At 38.1% G+C, this 25,180-nt stretch overlaps 1 protein-coding gene across 50 annotated transcripts in view; it reads left to right on the top strand.

Moving 5' to 3' along the window:
- Abi3bp (ABI family member 3 binding protein) overlaps window positions 1–25,180 on the top strand; it is a 216,700-nt gene that overhangs the window by 158,385 nt on the left and 33,135 nt on the right. For 8 of the 50 annotated variants that reach the window (XR_015633413.1, XR_015633407.1, XR_015633405.1 and 5 more), the window contains 12 exons: window positions 1,095–1,154; window positions 1,996–2,076; window positions 2,940–2,996; window positions 3,983–4,042; window positions 4,689–4,769; window positions 7,069–7,125; window positions 11,660–11,731; window positions 16,249–16,323; window positions 19,358–19,417; window positions 19,973–20,020; window positions 20,798–20,878; window positions 22,800–22,877. Coding sequence is in view for 31 of the 50 variants with exons in the window: in XM_087577291.1 (XP_087433417.1) it covers window positions 1,095–1,154; window positions 1,996–2,076; window positions 2,940–2,996; window positions 3,983–4,042; window positions 4,689–4,769; window positions 7,069–7,125; window positions 11,660–11,731; window positions 16,249–16,323; window positions 19,358–19,417; window positions 19,973–20,020; window positions 20,798–20,878; window positions 22,800–22,877 (810 nt within the window). In the remaining 19 variants the exon portion in view is untranslated. The remainder of the gene's footprint in view (window positions 1–1,094; window positions 1,155–1,995; window positions 2,077–2,939; window positions 2,997–3,982; window positions 4,043–4,688; window positions 4,770–7,068; window positions 7,126–11,659; window positions 11,732–16,248; window positions 16,324–19,357; window positions 19,418–19,972; window positions 20,021–20,797; window positions 20,879–22,799; window positions 22,878–25,180) is intronic. The other 42 variants (XR_015633408.1, XR_015633406.1, XR_015633403.1 and 39 more) reach the window with 16 other exon arrangements.

Raw genomic sequence — 25,180 nt, 5'->3', positions numbered from 1 at the left:
CTCAGCAGTGTTACCTTAGCAGGGCTGTGGGAGGTATCTGAGTGGCTGAGAACCTCCAGTGTATCCCAGATAGAGCAAGGATACAGTTCTGTGTGTGAGGGGTGGTGGTCAAGTATCTCCATTGTACAGATGTCTAGCAAACAAGGTTGAGGGAAGTTTGTGGACAATTAGATATCCACCACTTCCTGTGTGCAACCTTCTCAATAACCACACATTTTTTTAAACTTCTTTTATCTCCTAAAAAATGGTTATTTTGGGGTCATTATATTCACTTCAAATAAAAGGTATTATTAAATACCTTTCCTTATCCTACTAACACCTTTGAGTAAAATAGATGTGGAAGCTATATTTTGATTTTTCAAACTTGCAAGACAGGGTAGAAACTATAGTTGAAGATGGCATAGCAAGAATCTGTACATGTACATGATGGATATTTGGGGGTGTAAACGAAAAGTCTTAGGTAAGTATTTGGAGCCAGGGACTAAAGATTAAAAAGGAGTAGAGTCTTGAAATCATACGAGAAGAAAGGAAAGGAATAACATGTGGAGAGAGAGAGGTGGGGGAGGGGTGAGATTAGTGAGAGGAGTCTTTGGAGTATTGCTATGAATGAGCTCTTCCATCAAGGCTGCAATAAAATCCTTTCTATATCTCAGAGGATATGCATATCCTCTTGGGCATGCATACCACGGTCTTAGGAATGTGATAGGGCAGTACAGTAGAGGATTGGGCTGGTAGACATCAGCAACCTCTTCCTTCTCATAAGAGCATAAACTCCTTCTTTGTCTATGGTAAAGCAACCCTACCAGTTCATCATGCTGATGCCTCAGTCTCTTACCTAAGCTGAGCTCTAAGCAATGCCCCCACAGTCCACTCTGGCTATTAATTAGATGAGAGATGAACAATGACAAAATGGCTACCTGACTTAGGGATGATGAAGTTTTAAGAAGTCAACTGCTTACTCTTTTCAGATTAATGGTTTTTAAATGTGTCGTGTTATAGAAACTATCTATGCTAGGAAGATTCAAAATGAAGAAAAGATCTATTTTTCAATTGTATAGAACAATCATTTGGTTTATTTTAATGCCTTTGCTTAGTTCCCACAAAAGAGCGTGAACCTGTGACACTCAGAACTGAGAGTTGGGTGACAACAAAAGGTATTAGCATGTTATGATGCTGGCTGTGTCCTCTCTCTTACCATTGCCAAACTTTATGCCATCAATGTCACAGTCACATGTTCTCCTTTCCATGGTGACACCATCATTCTCTTTGAAAATCTTTCATGATTCTATGAAAATCATCATTCTGAAAATACAAAAAACTTTGGCTCTTCAAAGAACTTGCCTTTTGGAAGACCCACCATAAATCTAACCCATATCATCTGTGAGACTTGTAGCCACATGTAATCATTTCATCATTGGGTGTGCTCTGAGGACTCACAAAAGTAGTTCTCATAATTTTAACCACTTCTATACTATCTCAGAGTTTCCTTAAAGCTCAAAAATTCTTCTCTTTATTTAGCCATTCATTCACTTTTACCATGTGACATTTGTTCTTTGATTGACAATTTCAGTTTATTATGTGTGTACAAACACAGCTTCAAAAAAACATCCTGATCAGTCATCACTGCTACCACCATGTTTGAGCAGGGATTCTCAACATTTTTGTGGGAGGGGTTCTCCCTATGTAGTCTAGCCTCAAATTTTCTAAGTATCTTAGTTGCGTTGTCCTCGAACTAGCACTCTTCCTATCACAACTTCCTAAGTGTTGGGACCACAAGTGTGTGCCGCCATTCCTAGCTTCCTATCAATTTCATTCTATACAAGTTCTAGTTTTCCCCTGACTTCTTGGCCTATCCAATAGGCTTTTGAGTTAATCAGTTGAAAAACTGAATTACCGAAAATATGAGAAAAATTTATGTTTTCCTAAATTTAGTACCATCCCCCCATTGCTTTTGAATAATTGAACTTTGTAATAATGAAGACTTTCTTTCCTTAGCTCCTAAAACACCAAAACGAACCCATCGTGTGCGCCCCAAACCTAAAACCACAACTCCTGAGGCTCCTCTAACTAAACCTGGTAAATTGAGTTTCTGGTCACAGGGGGTACTTATAGAAGCTCTGGGGAAGCCATGAGGAATGCCAATGGTAGAAGGGTTGGATCGTGTGAGTACTCTTGCCTCTACTGCCGTGTATAGAAGGAAAAATGTTAGGGTCTTGTATGGCAGCTAATTTGCTTATGATGTCTGTATAAGTATCCTCTCTATTACCACATATCTTTTTTTGGTGCTACTGATTAAATTACATTCTTCTCTGTTAGTGGGAGTTCTTGAATGAAAGAATTCAGAAGTTTGGATCTGAGTCAAAAAGAATTAGTAATCTTCCTGTGGATCTAGAATATTCTACTTTTGTAAGGAGAGCAGAGAGCTAGCTGTTCACTCAGTACCATACTTATTAAATGTCCCTTGTCCTGGTTTGCCTAGCACCCTTGTCACACATGAGATCTCAGCCCAACACTATCATGAGTCCTCAGAGTGCATTTGGTTCACTTCCCTTATCCTTGGCTGGACCTCATACAGAAAAATGATTGTATTCCTACACATTTAGACATGTTTCCTTAAACCTTCTATACAAAAGCCCAAGTTATATCTGTGCAGCTTTGGTAAATGTCTAAAATTTCTAGGACAGTATTCAATAGTAGTTGGAATGAGATATTCCATATACCTAGTAGAATATCATCTTGACACTATTAAACAACTTAGTGCAAAGGATAGGCAGCAACTGAGTACTTCTTAAAGAAATGTTTACCAGGGCACAATGTTACCAAATCATCAAGTAACAAGTATTAAATTGGAAACAGCTCCTTAAACTTGCTCCTTATTCCAGTAAGAGTGTACTGTTGTCTTACTTTTTACCTATGTTTATTTCACTGTCTTTAATTAGTTGCTGCTACAGATCTTGAATCCAGTGCTCTTAGCACCGAAGTGCCTACAACCGTGGGTAATAAGAATGTGTGTCTTTCTAATTGCAATGCTTTCCCTGCCATATCATCATATCGCCACTTCTGCATCTTAGGGTCATTCCATCACCATCCACTGTCATCACTCCATGGCATTCTTTACCTTGAAATTATCCTCAGTTCTATGCCAAGTTATTCATTGAATTCATAAGCACCATGCATGGACTAACTTCAGGACACCAAACCACCATGTAACTCACTGTTCAACACTCTGGCGTGTGCATTTTTAAAAGGTGCTGAGTAAGACTGTGTGTGTCTTCATGTGAATCCCCGTCTGTCATGTTCATGCTCCGTATCCGTCAACAATTACAAAAATATGCTTCTTTATTCTGAATGCTTTTTTGGTGAACTAGAACCTTTGTGACACACTGAAACAATAGTTTTTTAAAAACTTATGATTGTAGTAAGTTGTTAAACTTAAAGATGTATGCTCTTGAAATGTTTTGACACTGTTTCCATGATAGAGACTCCTTTTCTAGAAGGTTCAACAGTCTTTTAAAATCAAGGACTACTTTCTGATGGGGATACTTCGTCAGTTTGCCTTCATACTTTTCAACAAATGAAATTTTAATTTGTTTAATTTTTTTTAAACGGTAGACAAATAAGATCTGTATGTAGCTAACTCATGAGTTTATATAGAAGTTCAAAGAGACTAAGAAAGTTTTCATTAGTGTAGAAAAGCATCTTTTGGGAAAACAAAAATGTGGCCAGCAGAATTCAACAATAGTGGGGGCAGTCAGTCAAATATCTAGGAGAACATCTTGTGTAGTGTGGCATAGTGAATTCTATACCGTGCCTTCTTGCAAGGCTATGCCATGACAAAGTGAGTACCCATCTACGACCTAGCCCAGTGTGCAAGAAGCCAAGCATCTCTTTCCTGTTAGTTTGAGGCTGTAGATATTCTCAAAATTAGCCTAGAAGTGAAGTTTTAATTTGTCTTTGGTTGATTTTCCTTCTTTCTGTCCAGTTCTTACTACAGCCCTTGTACCTGCCACTCTTAGAACCAAGTCTCCCAAGACAACATTAGGTAATGCACCGTGCAATGGAATGCTTCTTCCACATTCTTCATCCTTGTTTACATGTACATTGCATCCTCATCCTAACTCCATTGTCATCTGCTTTATTAGATTGTCTTGCCGTCTGCTGCTGCTCATCCTCATGACTACCGCTTCTTGAGAACATTAAAGGTTCTTAAAGTCACCTCTTTGAAAAGCTATCCACAGGCCTAGACTATTACTATGCATGCTATCTTAATTCGATGTGTCATGTATTTTTGTCTGAACAATGCTTCCATCTAAAGCTGAATAGCAAACTCAGCTAGTAATATCTGTATCTCACCTAGACAGAGTAAATTAGAAAAATATCATGGTACAATGACTCCTTGGGGATGCTGAAAACTTTCAGTGTCTACCTAAGATCCTGCCACATGGAGATTAGTTTAAGCATTGTTTTACATTGGAGGCATATGGCTTTCTTCATTCATTGATGTAATTTTATACTTTATATTTATATTCTTTCTCAGAAATCTTTGGTGACTAAAAATCTAACAAAATAGGATAAAATATTTTAATCCAAAAGCATACATGCCCCAAATTTCAAGGAAAGATACCTTCATCCCAGTCTTCTTTCTCAAAACCAAAAGCATGAAATTAATAGAAAGTTTCTCCCTCCAGCTCCTAGTGTACAGCGGACACGCCGTCCACGTCCCAGACCTAAAACCACAGCAAGAACTGACGTGTCTGAGTCCAAGTCGGGTAAATGTGGAATGCATGGTTTCAAGGCTACTAGCAATCTGTCCCAGATGGGTCTCAAAGTAATGCCTGCAATGGGAAGTTCCTGCTATTTAAGTAAACTAAGGCGCTGGGTGTGGTTAATAGCTTCTCCTCCTAAGAGCTTCCCATAAGTGCAAAGCTTGAGGAAAAGTTGTCCCTAATTCCTTAAGTAACTTGGTTTGAATCAAGTTCTTGTCTTTCAAAGATGAATTGATGGCAAGGTTTGAATTAGTTGCTCATGGTTATGAATTGCTATATTAGCATTAAACATAAGATCTGTTGCTTTGGTTACATAAGCAGATAATTGTTTTCAACATCCAAAGAATTCAAGACACTAGTTTCATATACACTTTCATATACTACCTAAGGAAATGTCCAAAGCCATCTTTCATATTAATTATAGCCAGAAAACTAGGTACCTAGAAATCTCTTCTGTGGATAGAATTAAGAAATGTATAGCCAAGCTCAAAGTGATTGTGACTGTTTCCATAACCATCTTGGCTACTGTGGCCAACATTTCAGAAAGCAACTATCTGCTTCCTGTTAGTTCTAGAATTTAAAAACATGCTTGTTATTTGAAACTCATGTTATGAAAGAAAATGTAAGGCACTTGGTGGGTATTCAACTTTCTCGTGTTAATTCGTTGCTTTTACAAGTTTTAGTTTTGGGCTTTGAACTTGATATTCAGAGTACTGGGTCTCCAGAAACACTGAGTAATGATTTTTGTGACATTCAGTGAATACTCTTTTGCTTGCTGGTTAAAACTCACCTGCTGTGATGTCAGCATTGTTCATGCCTCAGAAGATTGTGGCTAGGATACCATTTCATACTTGGTAGTCAGTCGTGAAAAGTGTCTCTGACTCAAGTGTCACCTACTTATGACTTAATCCTCCCTCCTTGGAGCCACTGAAAGATATCAGTATGCTCTGAAATTCTCTTTAAAAATCCAGAGATCTATATTGTTGCTCCTCTCTTCAGTGGTTAGATCTAGAGAGCTACAGTAATTTAGAGACATAAACTCCCTTTTAGCAATTTACTTTCCATAAAATCAGTGTGCTGTGCTTATTACTCTGTTTTCAGTCATGAGATACCCTATTATCAACAAAATAAGCTGTACATCAAAGGTTTCCGGCTCCTACGTCACTGATGAGCTCCTCCAGGAGTTACTGATGGCCATTGCTCTTTACTAAGTAGCGACCTTGCTGGGTATCCATGAGTATTAATATTTATTACTTCAATTAACAAGTGAGCATTGGAGCTTTGGTTTCTAAGGGAACCCTTAGTGATGCTCAGTAAAAAATAGTTTCGTTGGAAGGAGGTTGCTTCAAATCAGGAAGTAGCAATTATATTCTGTGAAGGGTTAGATAGTAAACGTTTCAGACTTTGCAGGTCACTCAGTCTTAATCACAACTGCTTACACATACATTGTAGATGCAAGGCAACAAGGTTAGTATGTGAATAGGCCTTGTATTACTTCGGACCATGGTCCAATTAGACTTTGAGTTTCATACCATTTTCATATTTTATATGGTGTAAAATGTTGGTCATTTTCCCATCACCTAAATTTGGTTTTTAAAGATTCACTGGCTGACTTAAGTCCTTTTGTTCCAGCTCCTACTGAACTGCAAACTCGTGTTTTGAAACCAATGACCTCATCAAGTCTAGAAATTACACAAAGTCAATCTGGCAAATTGATTGATTTATCTGTCTGGCAGTACTTCTTAATTTTATCCACAATTATAAAGGTGTAGTTTATTAAACAGTATGCTAAATGTTTGCTGACCCATATAAAATAATGCTAATCCCTTTGTAGCCACTGAAAAATGAGAAAAATCCTTTAATAAAGATTCTTTTATGTTCCCTAACTATAGAGAACCTTTTAAAACATACCACGCCTTTCAAATTACAAACAGAATTTAATGTCAGTGTTAGGAATACTGTTGCTGTTCTCTAGCGCTTAGATTTGAAAACTTGAATTCCATGTTTCAGCATAAGATTATAATTTCTTTATAGCATCTTTTAGTTAGATGAGATTACGGTTGGGTACTCCTGTTGCAGATTTAAGATGTGTTTATTGATGGTAGCCAAGTCAAATTTGTTGTGGGTTTGAGTAAGTTATGAGGACTTCTTAAGTGCTCATGCTAATGAGATGCATTTTTTCAGAACCAAGCAACCTAGTCATATTCCATATATCCAACACTCCTCTGAATAGTTTGTTTAATTTGCCTAATGCTTACAACAACAAATCCTTGACCAGTTGTACCCTTGTTTCCTTTGCTAGTTTCTGATGACCTGGAATTGGTTGCGTTTAGTACTGAGTCACCACAGAAGACAATCGGTAAAAATGTTCCCAGTGGAAAGTCAAAAATATGTGCTTCTCCATCTCATTGCATCATTGTCATTGGATGTTGTCATGCTTGTGCCATTTTGTGACATTTCACAGCAACCTGTTCCTTGTGTTGTCTCTGTGTCTATCCAATGGCTCTTGAGAGCCACCATGCATATGGCAATGCATGCTAGATAGAATCTGCTATATTACAATGCAACTTTCATAGTTTCCCTAGTTTCCTCTCAGTTAATTCATAATTTAAAATTTTTGATTATTCTTTGTATATGTATACATGTATCTGAACACATGTATATATAAAGTCTGTCATCTTTGGGTCATTTTCAGGCTTCCTCTTCATGTTTCCAAAGGACTCATAACTTTTTTCCTTACTAAAATATTCATGCAAAAATACATAAGGAAGTAAAATTACCTAATCCATTCTAGGTAATAATTGCTGTAATGGAGCCTGAATGTCATTTGTGTGTGCACGTTTATCAGTCTTTCAGTTTCCCACACAGCAAACTTCATTACCTATTCATTTTTACTCTACTCAATTGCAACAATTTTCCTAGTCTAGAAAACTAACCGGTGTCTTCAACTAAATTCAGGGTTCCATGATAACCTGCTCTGTACTACCCACCACTAACCTGCCATTTCATGTTCCTTCCCCAGCACCCACTGAAACAGATTATGTAGATACACCACCAAAGAACCTCTCAGGCCAGAGAAGCCAAGGAAGGAAGGTTGTGAAGGTTTTATGCTATGATTAACTCATCCTGCTATTCAAGCCATGGTACTTGATTGAAAAGATTTGAAGAGCTGTAGATCCACTTCTGACCCATCTGTGGATCAACTTACACCCCCTCACTAGGAATCAACCTAGAGTCACATTTATTCTACATGGAGTTTAGTAATGAACTATATACACCAGCAGCTCTAAAGCTCTTGGATTCTTAAAATTAATGTGATAGTTGGTGCTCTCGGCAAAAATACATTCTATTTGTTGGTTAGTATCTGAAAATCAAAGGCATAATAACATTGGAAAGCCAGTTGTTGATAAGTCATGAATGTTAGTGGTTTAGTATTCTTAAATATGACATCTTCCTTTTTGTCCCATCTAAAATATGTTGTTTTGTGTATAAAATTGTCATAAATTCTTGAGAATGAGGTTGCAAATACTCAAGAAACACTTGTGAAACTGAACATCTTACAGTTCTTCAACTCATTCTTCTTCGTTTTGATACAGTTGTAGGGTCTCTTATACATGTCTCTGAGCTTCCTGAGACCATACCAGGAAATGGCATCCTCAACAGCACAAACTGTGTGTTCTCTGTCTTCTTTGCATCACCCCCTGAGCATCTCAGGATGACCGACCCCACTGTGAATTCATGTGGCACATCCTTTTGCTGTTGTGAATTTTCCTCCTTATGTGTGTTCCTATTCATAGTCATTTTCCAAAAATGTCTTTTTGGTTAGTATCAGTGATCTTGCTTTCTGATTGTTCTTATGTCAGCCAAACTGTTGAATATAAAATATAGTATTTTTCCAAATAATGCACTCACTGCCAGATTGGAACTATATGACCAAGGGTCATGATCCACTCCTACTCTCTAACCTAGAGATACACTTTCCACTAACAGTCTTTTCATCATGTCGATTTAACATGCTTGGTTCTTTGTTCTCTGTCATCCAAGTGAAAGTCAGTACCTCTTAGCTGGCCTGTGCCATACATTTAAAGGTATCTTTTCCCTTCATAATTCTTATTGATTACACCATTCAAGCATTGTACAGGAGGAGAAGATTCTTGAAGTAATGATATTGTTCATCTGAAAAGTATTTTGCAATCCGAAGTCTGCCTTTTTACATAGAATGAGTTATAAAGAAACATATTTATTCTTCATATTACAAATTTCCTGTAATTTAGCCATTCTCTTACTTTTGACATCTGTTCATTGCCATCCGGACTGTTGTCTGTAATCTGAGTGTGCCTAGCATTATAGTAACCCCACATAATTTTCTTCAGATACCATAGATACATTACCCCTGTCTCCCCAAACTATAATCCTACCCAGACCAGACGAGCTTCAGACTGAACCTGATAAATACTTTTTTTTTTGCATTTTGTATATGAGGTGGGTGTTTGCAAAATGACGTGTCCTGTGCTTGAGAAGCCCTGCCTATCGTTCTTCTCAGCCTTTGATGGGTGAGCCCGCCTTTCCAATGTAAGGTCTCTCTGTCTGTCATCAGTAATCTTCCTTGAATGGCAGTGTGTAAACCTTTAGCATAGTGCTGAAAAACAACATCTCCACTATTCTTCAAGTCTTTGAGTTTAGAAATAGGAATGTTTAGGAAGATCATACACATTCTATTCTCTTTTAAAGTATGATATGTAAATTTATTTAGATTACTTCTCCAGTAGCTTTATAACTGTAAAGTATTTTGAGGTAGCTGACTTATGTATGAAATTATACAATATGGACAGAAACAGATTTTGCTTTATAATCCACCTTAGGGGCATTGACCAGTCCTCATGCCATTGTTTAGAGACCTCTCTACTACCCACTTCTCCTTTCAGTACTCTGGCATTTCTCTCTATACTCCCCCCTAGTATTAGAGGAATAGCAATTAAACTATGTTAGCCATAAAGTTTTCCTTGATAGTGGAGTTTGATCCTAATGAAAATAAATCACCTTCATGGATAATACAATTTCTACAGTACCCTCGGTTTTCCACGGAATAAGAATTAGCCATAAATAGGCCCAAGCCTCTGGTCTGGTTGTCAATGAACTATTTTAAACCAGGTGTGGTGTTCATGTCTGTATCCCCAGCACTCTGTGAGTCTGAAACAGGAATATTGCTATAAGTTCAAGGTCAGCCTCAGCTACATACTGTGATACTGTTCCATAGCCCTTTCCAAAAAAACCCACAAACACACCTCTTTTATATATATCCTTTTCCATGGGAGAAGGGAAGATAAGTTATTAATTTTGATGATCATATTCTAAAACACTTATTAAATAATGTTGCCTAATGGCAATTTTTTTACCCAAATTCTACCTTGACTACGTGAATGGAATATATCTTGTATCAGTTAAAACTACCATTGCCAAAAAAATTCTTTCAATAGTCTTATTAACATGTAGAGTGTCTAATTGTATATACTAACTGTGACTTATTTGTTGGGTTTTTTTATTTTTTTTGTTTTTTGTCTGAGAACAAGAGCTTGCCATGTAGACCAGGCTGACCCAGAATTCATGATCCTCTTGTTTCAACCTCCCTAGTACTGGGATCCCAGGCATATACTCCATGTCTGCCTGACTGTCGTGGATGGCATTTCCTGGAATTATTTCTGAACATGCCTTTATCTTCACATGTTTTTTTGCCTTAAGAAAACAAATAGCACATTAATTGGGACCTCAGCAAGAAAGGGGGCTAAACCATAATATCACTAATAAGCTCAGATCATTCATTTTAGGATTAGAATTCTTCTTAAACATCATTTCAGTTTTGGTAGCAAAGGTATCTGTTGACCCTGCCTAGCAAATGGGGCTATAAACCACTGGGTTATTCAGCCAAAACTACCTCACATGTATTTTGGTATTTGTTTCTTTACAGACCAGAGAAATCACTGTGTACCTTGTAAATTTCCATTTATTATCAGGAAGAAGCCACCCTGAAGCTTGCCCTGAGGACTCATGCACACATCCAGTGTCTCATTTTTAGTGAATGTTTCTTAAAGGTTCTGAAACTACACAGTATTAACAATGTTTGTTTCTTCCAATCAGGATTCCAGTATCAAATAATTCTTATTTTTAGCAATATTTTTCTTAAGGTGTCTAAAGCCATGTGGCACTGAGGATACCATTTTGTGTGGTCTGATCTTCATTATTTTAGTTCTCCCAAAGGCACTGTTCTCAGATGCTGTAGCCCTGGACCTGGAAACTCCTTTTCTTTGTTAGAATATAGTTTTAATTTTCTCACTGAAGAAAACAAATTATTTTTTCACTAATTGATGTATAGCCTTCTTTAGAATCTCTGCAGTGAAGGAAAAATGCTTTGCAGAAAAGTCTCTTGAGTGCTCATTGTTTACCCCAACATAGCCAATAAATTTGTGCTTTGCTTAGTAAAATGAATTTTTCTACTGGACTTGCTAGTTAAATCATTCTATTTGAATTTTTGTCATAGTAACTTCTTATTTAGAAAAGACGGGTTTTATTTAAAGAATACATCTGCATATTCATGATGACACATAGATTAGTAATGAGGTGACTTTGTTTTTAATCTATTTAAAAAGTAATTGAAGTATTTATTTTTAAAATACCAACAGTTCTCTTTTGTAAGCTGAATACTCGAGGTGTATTTAATCTACCTCTTTTATCCTATACTTTAATCTCCCTCTTTTTGTAGCTCTGGAGATATTGACAGCAATTATTGACTTTATTTATCTTCAGTCACTCAGCAAATACCTTTGAGCTTCTAGAAAACACAGTAGTTCTTGAAGGGTCAAGGGCTCCAAAGCTGTGAACCTATCTCTTTCCTTTAGCTCCCAGGCAGACAACCAGCCCGCCTCCCAAGCTCAAACCACCACACTCAAGAAGGCCAGCAAAAGAGCAAGGTAACAACAAAGCTTATGTTTTAATTTCCTTTTTGTTTGTTTTCCATATTTAAACATTTTATTATGTAGTAGAATATGTTATGTGTTGATTAAATTTTTTTCATTAATGTTTTTATTCATTTTATACCTGGATCACAGCATCCCTTCCCTACTCACCTCTCTGTCCCACCCTCACACTAGCACCTCTTCCCCCTTCTCCTCCTCCTCCTCAGAGAATTGGATGCCCTCTGTAGGTACCAATAGGACTAAGGCATCTTCTCCCAGTGAGGCCAGACAAAACAGCCCAGCTAGGGGAAAAGGATCCACAGACAGACAACAAGGTCAAGGACAACCCTCCATCCCTGTTCCATTTGTTGAGGAACCCACATGAGGACCAAGCCACACTTCTGCTACATTAATGTAGGAGGCCTAGTCCAGCCTGTGCATGCTCTTTGGTTGGTGGTTCAGTCTCTGTGGGCCCTCATGGACCCAGGTTACTTTACTCTGTAGGTCTTCTTAAGGTGTCCATGACTCCTTGTGCTCCTTCAAATTCTTTCCCTCCCCCACTCTTCCACAAGACTCACTGAGCTCCACCTAAGTGTTTGCTTGTGGGTCTCTGTACCTGTTTCCATTAGCTGGTAGATGAAGCCTCTCAGAAAACAATTATGCCAGACTCCTATCTGCAAGCATAATAGAGTATCGTTAATAGTATCAGGGGTTGGTTCTCTCCCGTGGGAATCTCAAATTGGTCTCAAATTGGACCAGTTATTTGTTGGCTATTCCCTTAATCTCTGCTCAATCTTTATCCCTGCTCATCTTGTAGGCAGGACAAATTTTGGGTCAAAGGTTTGGTGGGTGGGTTGGTGTCCCTATCCCTCCTCTGGAAGTCTCATTTGGCTTCATGATGTTGCAACTTTAGTCTCTATACCCCCTGCTGGTAAGAGGCTCATCTAGGGTCACCCCATAAAGGCCTAAGGTCACTCCCAGAAGCCTTCACAGTCCTAGGTGTCTGGCTCACTCCAGAGATGCACCCCCATAACTTTGGTTCTCTTTCCTAGCCCTCTCACCCTCTTTCCCACTCCAGTTCCCCCCTACCACCTCTTCCACTCAGTTTCCTCACTCCGTTCACCTCCAATGTCTATTTAATTTTCTCTTCTGAGTGAGATTCAAGCATCTTCCCTTGGGTCTTCCTTACTACTTAGTTTCTTTGGGTCTATGGAGTGTATCTTGAGTATTCTGTATGGCTAACATCCTCTTATCAGTAAGAATACACCATGCATGTCCTTTTGGGTATGGGTTATACCTCACTTGGGTAGTATTTTCTAGTTCCATCCATTTGCCTACAAAATTCATGATGTGCTGGCTCTTAATCACTGAGTAGTATTCCACTGTGTAAATGAACCACATTTTCTTTATCCATTCTTCAGTTGAGGGACATCTAGGTTGTTTCCAGTTTGTGGCTATTATGAATAAAGCTGCTATGAACATAATTGAGCAGAGTTGTCCTTGTGGTATGGATGGAGTGTCCTTTGGTTATATGCCCTTTGGTTATATATAACTGGGTCCTGAGGTAGTACTATTCCCAATTTTCTGACAAACCACCAAATTTATTTCCAAAGTAGTTGTACAGACTTGCAGTTAGTGGGTTAACTACTTAGTTCCAGTAAATTGAGTTTTTAGCCATCCTCAAATAAGGCTCCCTTTCCTTGGTGACTCAGAGTATTTATGTTTACATGTTGGTCTTAATCAAAAAGCACATCACTGCGAGAGCTCAGTCCACAAAGCTTTTCTATTATCATATTGTTTCAGATAGGAGTAGCCAAGAACAGGTTTTCCCAGAAGACCCACTTACTCTCTTCCCCTACAATTTTAGGCTTTTCTCCTGACCTTCCTGCTATCCTAGAATGTACGACCATCTCCCTTCCAATCAAACAGTTTAATGGGTACCAATCTGAGTCCTGCTTCCAAAAATTATCTGAGGTCTTCTTGCCCACTGAACCAGGGAAAGGAAGTTATTGTCACTAATGGTGTGGAAGTAGGAAAGGAAAATATTTATCAATATCGTATCAGTCTTGATCCGAGTGACAATTCTTGAATCCTACCAGGAATAACTTAAACAATTTCAGGATCTCTGTGATTGTTTCAGGTATCACCTCTAATATTTGATTCTGTCTTTATTATTCTTTTTAGGAAAATTGATAAAAAGACTATCCTATTTTCTGTATCTCACTAATAATTCAAAACCTGTCTTACTTTGTATATTATTAAATCTGTTCATATTAACTACAAAATTCTATTATGACAGTAATATTTTGAGGTATAAATATATAAAGGTCCCAATGCAGCATTCCTCAAAGAATTGCAAATTTAAAAATCACAATCAATTCTTAGAATATTGAGATATGTGGAATTCTGGTAAAATGATTAATAATTAATTAAAATAATAATTAGTGGATAAAGCAGGGCTAAAATATGTCAAATATTTTAAATGGCTGTTGTTAAATCAAATATGTTAAATTTGTTGAAATAAAATTAATACTCTAACTATAAAATTGAATAGTTGTTAAAATTACACAGCAAAGAGCTATCAAGATTTTATTGAACATATAGCAAAGGATAAGAGTAAGTTGATAAGGATAAGTGGAAATTTATAAGACAATAAAATGATAAATATAAAGTAAGACAAACTAGGAGTTCAGAGTTCTGGACTATAAATTCCTGGATACATAGTTAAGTGGAGATACAAAAATTTATTAATGATTTTATGTTTTTGCAGAATTCATTGAAATAAACTTCAGTGCAGTAAATTAGGATTCTTCTATGATTTCCTGTGATTAAACCATACATTTTAAATTTGCTTAATTTTAAATTAGCTTTTTAACCAACACAAGATATATGATCTCAGAATGAAGAGAACTGACCCAGTTCAGTCCATGCTAACCTGGAAGGCCAGAGGGCTGGCAAAGACAAGGACAGAGGCTTTTGGTGTTATCCCAACTGAACCAGCCTTGTCGGTGAACAGCAGCTGCAACCCAAATGTTTCTGACCTTGTCAGTGGTACTTAATAAGGGAAATTAACAATGAAAATCACCATGTGTTAGAACGATGTTTTGTTAGTGATGGAGCTTAGATCTCTCTCTTTCAACATGAGAATATGTTTCTTAAAAACACATCCAAACAATACATTAATTTTTATAGCCTTTCAAGGATGTGTGCATGTGCACTTAAGTGTTATAAAATATTGTTTTACATTTTATTTAGTTAATTTGTGTGTGTGTGTGTGTGTGTGTGTGTGTGTGTGTGTCTACCACTGCACAAGTGTGAAAGTCAGAGGAAAATGTTAGGCACTTGTTTATCTCAACCATGTTAGTTCTGAATATCACACTCAGGTTGTGAAGTTTTGTGGCAGGACCCTTCACTCACTGAGTAATGTTGCCAGCCCATAAAATGTTTAAAAAATAAATATTCAGATCCCAGATTCTCCTCTGTTGCCTTTGAATAGCATAAACTTTAAGAGGCCACCTGCATGCATGAATAATCTGTACGTATAACCAGTTAACCATATGTCAACTAACACTACTGTCTCTTTCAATACACAACACCTGCCCCCTTTGTTCAGTATAAAATTTTGTAATAGGTACGTAATCTTTCTATATATTTAGAGTATATCTATGAATTAATTTATAAAATTTATATATGTGTTTAGTTCTCTAAGATAAAATAGAACTAAAATTTTGAAACAAATAACCACTATTTTATAAGCCAATAAAGCCAAGTTCTTTGCTCTTGGGACATAATGACCCTAACATAATTTTATACTTAGAGATCTTACAACCATCAAACAACAATTTGGTCATTATAACAATCACAATTATGGGTATGACTAACTTTGGGGAAGTGAAAAAAAACGTGTAAAACAGGCTAGAGTGAGCTTCCTTCGTGCATAATTTATAAAGATCCTGGGGAAGTTGAAGACACTTTAGGGTAGTAGAGTAATCACATCATTGACAGTCCATATCTGGTACTCACACTCACCCTGTAAGACAGGGTTTGTTACTTCCAACTAACCACAAGGAGCAAAGTAAAATATGACCCAAAGTATTGAGGCATTGAAAACCTGATCTGGGCACAGTGGTCATGTCTGGCTCTTGGAGCCTGCTGCAACTCTCAGCTCTGGAATCTAATGAGACCGCCATCATCAACACAAATCAAGCAAGCATATCCAGAAAGGAGAGTGAAGCCGTTTATCCATTCCTGTCTCCTTTGACAAGAAGATTAAAAACAAACAAACCACCACCAAAACCCTCTTTATCCTGACGACTTACCGAGCATGACTTCTCGGACTTCATTTTTCAAAAATGAGGAATTTTCATGCCTGGTCTGTTTGTAATGCTTGTTTTCCCTTTTCTGTCTGTCTCTGTCTCTGCGGCCTTGTTTTTAGTACAGTTCAAGCCTATTCTCTGTCAGGCCCGTTGTGTGAGCATGTCTAAGAAACCAGGAATCCCAATGACTCACGTGACCTGAGTTCTCTCTTTCAGTCCCTAAGGGATCCCTGCATACTACTTCAAAGCCAAAAATGCCACCAAGTCCTGAAGTGGTAGACATTACATCTGGTAAATATCTTATGCTGTGTTTAACCTGAACTGTACTGTGCTATACCACACGCATTCACTGGTGTGCAAGGGCTGGGGATTAATTCAATTGTACCTCTATGTACAGTCTGGTGATTTTTATTTTAGAATCAAGAGTTCTAGTTTCACACGTACTAAAACTATTATTACACTAAAAAGGTAGAATTATACCAAGGACAGAATGTTTTTCCTAGAACCAAAGATTGTTGTTCTTCGTTTTATTGTTGTTAAGTTTTGTTAGTGTTGTTGGATTTGAATAATGTTATAGGGGAAGGAACTCATTGAAAGAGAAATAATGAACTAATGAAAAAACTATAGGGTAAAATGGCTGAGCATATCTCAGTAGTAGAGCATTTGGCTGACATGCCCATGGTCCTAGGTTCAGTCCACAGTATTGAAACAAATAAGTTATATACTTTTGTCTGGAAGTGATATGATCTCAGTACTTGGGAACTGCAGTCAAAGGACCAGAAATTCTAAGTAAGCCTCAGTTACATGGCGAGTTTGGGATCAGCCTGGGCTACATGGAACCCTATGTCAAAACTCTAAACAAGCTAACTAGGTTAGGACTAAACAGTGGAAGTGAACACGCCTTAGAGGAGATGAAAGGGGGTGGGCCAGTAGCACAAGGAAAGCATAGGTAGGATCCTCCAAAGGGGCGGGACATTTGGTCCCCCTCATGCACATAGTGAAGGAGAAGCCCACATAGTCTACATGTCTCCAAAGGAGGTGATCTAGTTGCAGCCCATAAATCTGGTTGCGGGGGTAAATCCTCTTACAGACCATATTATACCAGTCTTCTCCAATAGTGTTTTAATTTTTTTTTTAACTGAACTCCAGTGAAACACTTATGCATGTGTATTTTACAGTTGTCTTCACTTGACATTTCCTACTCAGAAGTGCCTTTTGATAGTTAAGGTTAGCATAATTGATTGGACAATTGATATGAATGATAAATTGGTCAATGTAATTGCATATGGTAATGATATACTAGTGGTAACTACAAGAAAATCAAAACTGCCTTCTCAAACAAATCATCATCATCATTTATGTTGATGAGATGGCCTCAGCATGGAGAACATGTTTTAGGGATTCTACTCGCATTTGATTTAATATGCAGATGAGAGCCACACAGGGGAAAATTCTGACTTGCTTAGGGCAGCAATGGATCAAGTAGGGAACATGATTCATAGGCCTTGGCTGGTGATCTTTCAGCTGCTTCTGTTCCACTGATTTCACCTGCACTAGAAAGCTTACTCTGCAGTTTATTAAATCACCACTTCATGCTCAAAAGGGAGGTGCCAACACTAGCAGCTGGAATCCACATCAGCCTCCTGCAAACTCTGCAGGGAGCTGAAGCAGCAGCCACTGATGTGTTTAGAGCATGGCCGCTTTGTGAGTAGCACATCTTCCTTAATCCCAGCTTTTCTGTGTCTAGCCTAGACAGCATTCTATAGACAGCATTCTTCTCTCACTGCTTTGCAGAGTTAAATCAAAGCCCTTTCCTTCAGCCTCCAAGTAAACGTTTAGTTTGATTTAAAGTAGGAAATGAACTCCTCAAAACACCAAGTGGAAAGGGCAAGTGTTTGGTATTGTGAGTTTTCTTCAACTTTAGGAACTACCGATCCTTTCCTATATTATATAAATAAATAAAAGCATTAGATTTTCAAATTCCTCTTTTTTTCTATAAACTTAATGAGCATTCTGATCAGGCTGGCCTGGAACTCTTTCTTGCCTCTGCCTCCCAGGTGCTGGCATTAATAGCATGTGCTACCATGCCTAGTTTGAGTAAAGTCTTTATTCTACTAGTTGTGTTCTAAATTCCAGAACTGTAATTGAGCCAGTATTATTCTAGAGTAAGAACCAATGTGGCATGTGAATTAAACCATCCCTCTTTTCCAAATCAAAATGGAAAGTCTGTTCTAGACAACCTATTTTAAGTTGTGCTCAGTTGCCTAAAGGGGTAAAGGTTTTGTCATTACCATTGTGAGGCTGTGTTCCTGCCTAAATCCTAATTTGTAAAGCTTCCAGTAGGATACAAGAAAATCACACTACCTACCAAAGAGACCATGGCGTCTTGCAAATCCTCCATGTGGAAGGAAAGCTTTGCCTTAAGAAAGTAGGTGTAGCAGGGCCTCCCTATAGCCATACCCTGCCCTTGGTTAAGGTTTTGGCTTAGTGATCTGATATGAGAAACAAGATACCACTTTGGTATTTTCCCCCAGTAGAAAGTCAGTCAGTGACCAATCTATTTCATTCTGTTCACAAAGAAGACAAGCACTAAAACTCTATTGTGTTTCTACCGTGAGCTGGTCAATTTTTTAGCTGAAATTATCTTAATATTCTCAAACGTTAGGTATGTATAACACCAGACACACTAGACGACGTGCCACTTAGGTAGGCACAAGTTGGTGGTAGTGTGGTTTGTGTAGCATTTATTCTGTACTGAACAGGATCATAAGCTTCCCACACAACTGCCTCTCATGGCTAGCCAGTTCCATCGGCTTTATTTTCTTTCCTCAGTAATTTTCCAGTGCCACTTGCCATGAAGTTTTGTTCCCCCTTTTAGGTACTCAAGATTTTTGTCTCTCGTCTTAGTCTGTGAACCACTTATCCAGCTATCTGATTTAATGTATTTTCTATTGCTATCTTATTTTAGTGTTAAATGGCAGCTACCACTTGAGCTCAAAAAAATCTTCTTTTTGAAAATTTTGAAAACAACAACCTTAAAGGAAACCTAATTCTCCATTTCTTTTCTTTCTGTTGCCCCTACCGTCCCCTCTCTCTCTGTTTTTTTTTTTTTAAGTGTAACTTCGACATGAACTATGACCAACTTTACATTTGTTTGCTGTAACCAGTCCCTCCTCCAAGAAGGTGTAGTTTCCATTTTGAAAGAATATTCATTCTTTCTAAGCTTGGCTGTTTAGCCTTTGCATCCTTCATGCTTCAGGGATTTATACCTAAAGATCATAATCACTTCAGTAGTACATAGTGTTTTATAATCATTTTCTTTCAGTTCCAAAAGATGAACAACTTTCCCATAAACCAGATCCTGAGGTCTCTCAAAGTGAAATTGGTAATAAAACATTTTATTTTCCTAGTTAGAATGTAAATTTATATTTTAAAAATCCTGGTGTAAATATATGAACAAAAGGGATATGATACAAAAAAGTGTGGTTATGAAATGTGTTTCCTTGTAGGAAGTTCAATCATATAACTCTGTTTAAAGTTTTTCCTGGTTAAATATAGGAATACTAACATAATAGGTTTTTTTTTTGTTTTGGAAATGTTTTTACTGTAGAAGAGTTCATGCTGAAATTATACAACTTAATTATTACCTGAGATAAATATTTTATACTCTTTTGTGGTTTTGTTTGTTTTTGTTTTGTTTTAGTAAAAACTAACTGGTTGCCTGTTGATTCATATTTCCCTCAAATGATGGATGACTGGTGAATGAAATAAAGATTTAGTTAACTAAGTTCCTCAACTAGAATTCAGTAGAACTTCCTCATATTTATTATGATTCTTGAGGAATAGTCAAGCTTTTAAGTAACTGTATCTATCTAGAAAAGGTATGATTTGACTTTGTAGCAGTTCTCACAAGTGTTTCTTTGGTTTACTTTTGGCATAGTTCTGCCTCCTGTCACCTTTAGAGTTGAGCCACCAAAGACAACAATAGGTAATGTTTTTCTCATATTAATCAATCAGCTTATTTACTTTCTCTGATACCACCAAGATTGCAGGTCTTTCTCAGATGATCGCTAATTGAAAAGTCACCTTTTCTCAGTTCATTTCATGATGGCAGTCTCCCTGTGGGTCACTGTTTCCAATAAAGAGAAGCACGATTTCCATACTGAACGGTTTTGCTTTGGAGACCAGCCCAGGAAGGCTCATTACCAAGCTTGACCATATCTACCTCACTTATCTCCATGGCTCCACTTTCCCTGTTCCCCATCTAGTTAATAATCCCTGCTGGTTTAATGGTTCTCAGCTGTGATGCTGTAACACATTAGCATATGTCAAAGCTTGACAGATGATACAAGAAGTTAGTACCAGTCAAAATGTCAAAGCTGCCAGTGATTTGCTTGTTAGAGCAGACTCAAAAGGCATATCCCAACAATTCTGTAAGCCTTTTGGTTTTGAGGTGATGGGTAGAGAGACAGAGCTACAACCAGAAAACCAGGAAGGTGTCCTAGCCACATTCCGTCTTGGCCAGGTCTCTACAGTGGGAAACCGGAATGTCATTTATTGTGCCTCCTGGTAGAAAACAGCTAAGAACCATTGCACTAGTATTCCATTGTCTTTCTCCTGAGAGTCCTGTGTGCACTAACTTTCTTCACCATTCAGCAGATGTTTTCTCTTTTATATTCAAATGAAGGCATCTCCTGCTATACCATTCTGGTTTATCACTGGCTTTGACTTAATAACTTACCAACTTAGTACTTTTCTTTTGCAGTGCCTTTAGAGACACGGGACATTCCTCTCATACCTGTGATTTCACCAAGACCTAGTGAAGAGGAACTACAAACCACCATGGGTAAATTGTGTTATTTTGCTCCACAAGGGACTTATCGTTTAAAAATGGCCCTGAAAGTAACATGCTCATGTCACTTAACTTTTACATTGCATGATTTCCCATTAAAGAAGAATCTCTACAAGCATCTTGGCGGTCAAACTCCAAGGACAGTCAGTTCTCCTGAATGCAAACTACTTTGAGAACAATTGTATGAGGAGTGCTCAGGCGTTTTCCTGGCCATCATCCCTCAAATGGTACAACAAGCAACTACATCCATAACGTTTTCATCTGTTTACATTTTAAGTAATCTAGAGAGGATATAAGATAATAATAGGACACCCACAGAGCTTATAGTTGGCCTGCAGAAAGATGGTGAATCAGACAGAAGTGGTTGATAAGATCAATTGCTTTTGAAGAATTCAACATCAATATGGCCACAGCCATGGGAAGTGCTTGCTGGGTTCTGACTGAAAATGATGGGGAAGTCCCAGCTCACATTTGTTGGTGCTTCAGCCTTTCCTTGTTGCATCCTGCAGAATTGTTTGACTCAGTGGCTTTAATTTCCTCTCTTTATCCCTTTTCAAGTAAATCCATCCTTGTGTGTTTGTGTCCACACGCATGTGTAACTGACCATAGATTTAAATGTAGTTCATTTGGGAGAAAACTTTATATACCATTCTAGCCTATGTCTGCAAAGTCATGAAATGGTAAAGTTAAAAGTGCTTTACAATATGGGGCTGGGGATTTAGCTCAGTGGTAGAGAGCTTACCTAGGAAGCGCACGGCCCTGGGTTCTGGTCCCCAGCTCCGAAAAAAAAGAACCAAAAAAAAAAAAAAAAGTGCTTTACAAGTGCTTTACAAATTATCACCGAATATACTAATTATCTAATTTCCACTTCTCATCTTGTTTTGTTCTGCTTTTTAAATGCTTCTTGGTTACTGAGGAGAGAACCAGCACCTCACAACCATCACAAACCTCTTCCCAGAAACTGAATCTTGAGAATAAACTAGGTCTGGCAAAAAATGGGCAACACTATCACCCAACCGGCAATTTCCTTGACCTTTAAGGTGGCAAAAAAAAAAAAAAAAAAAAAACAAAAAAAACAAAAAAAAAACAAAAAAAAACAGTAGCATCTATCTTGTCATTGTGAAGTAATAATTTCAGGATAACAAAAGGGTAGTACTTATTTTGCTGAGATAAACATGTCTGAATATCAGTAAGCATACATTTTATTTCATTCTTAAATTTTTTAAAGATTTATTTATTTATTATATATAAGTACACTGTAGTTGTCTTTCAGACACACCAAAAGAGAGCATCAGATCTCATTATAGATGGTTATGAGCCACCATGTGGTTGCTGGGAATTGAACTCAGGACCTCGGGAAGAGTAGTCAGTGCTCTTAACCACTGAGCCATCTCTCTAGCCTGTAAACATGCATTTTAATTTTGACACATAGAACATAAAAGGATATTTCTTCTACAGTTGAAATAAACATCTTTTCACGTAATCTACTCATTTTCTATATATAAATTGTGGAGTAGGGAAGAGAAAACACAAATACACTTAAGGTATTTTCAAGGATATTATCAGGGACATCCAAGGACAGCGACCTCATAAAACAGCTATCTTGGGCCTTTTGCTCAGTGGCAGGGCATTTTCCTAGCATACATATTGCCCTGGGTTCAGTCCCTAGGATTGTAAAGTCAAAAAATCAGAGCCAAAGGATTCTGAACTTGAAGCTGCTGTTGAAGTCCTTATAATAATCACTACACCAATAATATATGGCAGCAAAAATAAGTCATTAACATATGTACTCACTTTAGGTTACTATAAAGGATCAAGAATGCCCTGAGCTATCTGTTCTTTTTTTGCTTTACCCTTGTTATGATCATGCTGATGGTTATTTAAAGCACAGCATCCTACTGTGTTTTTTCCCTAGAACAAACAGACCAGTCTACCCAAGAGCTCTTCACAACTAAGATTCCACGAACAACTGAACTGGCAAAGACAACTCAGGGTAATGCTGTTTCTCCACTCTTGGAAGGAAAAGGTTCCTTATTTTCCTTTAATCAAGAAATTTTGCTTTCAGATGATCTGTCCTAACCAGAGTGATTTCATATTGATGACGAAGGGCCTCAGGCAAATTGAACGCTGTTTGTGTACATAGTTTCCTTGGTTGTTGCTTCAGATGTGCTGTTGGCTACAGGATGCTGATATCTAATTTTAAAACTCCCTAGGGCTTTGGGTTGGGGTTGGGGTGGTGTTTACCTTGCTGAGCCTTCATGAGCTTGTTTATCATATCCCATAAACAAGGAAGACCTTCTCCATCTTCCTACTTTGCTTCCCCTTCTCAAGCCCCTTTTGCCGGCTTCATCCATTGATGACACACAGTCAGTTCTGTATGGCTATAACCTTCCATTGCTTTGGCATTTTCTTCTCTTTGAAAATCAAGCTAATGTCTTGAATGGCAGTGCATCCTTGTCCTCGAACAATGGACCTCTTCAACACAATGGTCTTAGCAGGATTGTACAATGCACTATAATTTTTTTCTTGTGTCCAGGTAGCTCTTGATTTGAGAATCTGCTCTGCTATTCTAGGGTTTATGCTTTCCTTGTTTTGTCTCAAAACTTCTGTTTAGGCACAGCCAGGATGCAGTTGCATAGAGTTTCAAATAATAGCTAGGAAGCCATCTTTGGGGAGAAGAAGAGGAGCCATCTTTGGGGAGGAGCACCCATAAACTGGTACCTTCCAGTAACCCTGTTTAGAAGTAGGGGTAGCTTTGATGGAGACAAACTATGTGTTACCAGGACCCTCTTGATAAGCTGTGCCTGAGCTCTGAGGTACTTCAGGTCCATGTGGGACATTGGAGTTTGTTTAATGCCAATCCTCAGATAACACTTACCAGCAGAAGAGACTAGAGGCAGAGACGAAATCATGGCTCCGAGTGTGGTGCTTTAACCGTGTATGTAGCACTGATCACGAGACTGTGGCATTGCAAACCCCCAGCAGCAGTACTCCCAGGGCCACACAGAACATGCTTAGTAAAACTCCCACACATTTTCTCTGTGGCAACCTTGCTTCCATGTCTAGTGAAACAATTCCTACACGAGGTGCTACATCTTACGTTCATTTCTCTCTGCCTTCTACTTTTGTTTCTACATTATTTTGTCTGTCCACGGTGCCAAGAAGAGTACTTGTGGCCATGCCATGGCATGTGCATGGAAGTCGGAGGGTACCTTGATGGAGTTGGTCCTCTCCCTTCACCATATGGATTCTGGGGATTACACGGTTAGCCAGGCTTGGCAGCAAGCATCTTTTACACCCTGAATAATCTCCATGCACCACTACTTCTGTCCACTGTAGCAATCTCCTTCCCCAGGGCATTTTAGGGATTTTAAGGATGATTATTTGACTTTCAGCTCTTGATTTTTGTCTCCATTTGGAACAAGGCAGAGTGCCTGCCATCACTGTATATTTATTTTTGGTGTTGTTTTAAATACTTTATTTTTAACACTTTTAGAAACTTTTTAAATAGATATTAAATATCTCTAAATTTTTGTATTATTGGCCACCCCTAAAAAATGCATGGCAGTGCTGTTTACGTGGTTCCATGGAAACCTCCACCATCTTTCTCTATAGGTGTAAAGTTAGAGCGGTTTTCTCGGGGAGAAATGAACTGTTTGAGTACCTCACAGCCTAAAGTTCAATTTTATCCCAGCTCTTTAAGTTCTTCCTAGAAAAAACAGAACAAAAGCTCTTATGTCCTGGTGTTGACGTAGCAATGGCACATGGCTGCGTATTTCTGCACCCTGTTCTGATCTCCTTCCTGTGCAACGTTTGAAGATTTCCTGTGTTGTCTATGACAAGGAAAATAAGAACCAGGATCCCCTTTTAGTTCTCTTCAGCAAAAGCAATCAAATATTCAAAGGGATTTTACACGAAAAGCAGAACTGGGTTAAAATGACTGGCACTTTTACCTTTCTCAGAGAAAATCAAAGGGAACCATTTGCAAATCATCATGAGGCAATTTTGGCTCCGTGGGCGGTAAGGCTTTCTAACAGCAGTACTTGTGTTCACTATGGTTAGTACTCTTGGGATGGCCCCAGGGACAGCCCCTGGAGGATCTAAGTCTGCCTCTGTTGTTGGCCTTCTGTATGGCAAATCCTGCTCATCCAAGCCTTCACACTGGAAGCTTCTAAGCGACAGCTACCCCATAAGCTATTTCACAGGTGGTATTTTTTTAAAGCCTGCCAGGCAAAACATTGCTGATTTATGGTTAATAAATATCCAGTCAAGATGTGAGCAAAACCATTAAGTGAT

Source organism: Rattus norvegicus, chromosome 11 (assembly GCF_021556685.1).
Source record: "Rattus norvegicus strain SHRSP/BbbUtx chromosome 11, alternate assembly SHRSP_T2T, whole genome shotgun sequence".
In the NCBI taxonomy this organism is placed as follows: Eukaryota; Metazoa; Chordata; class Mammalia; order Rodentia; family Muridae; genus Rattus; species Rattus norvegicus.
This window is presented reverse-complemented; position numbering and strand designations above follow the sequence as displayed.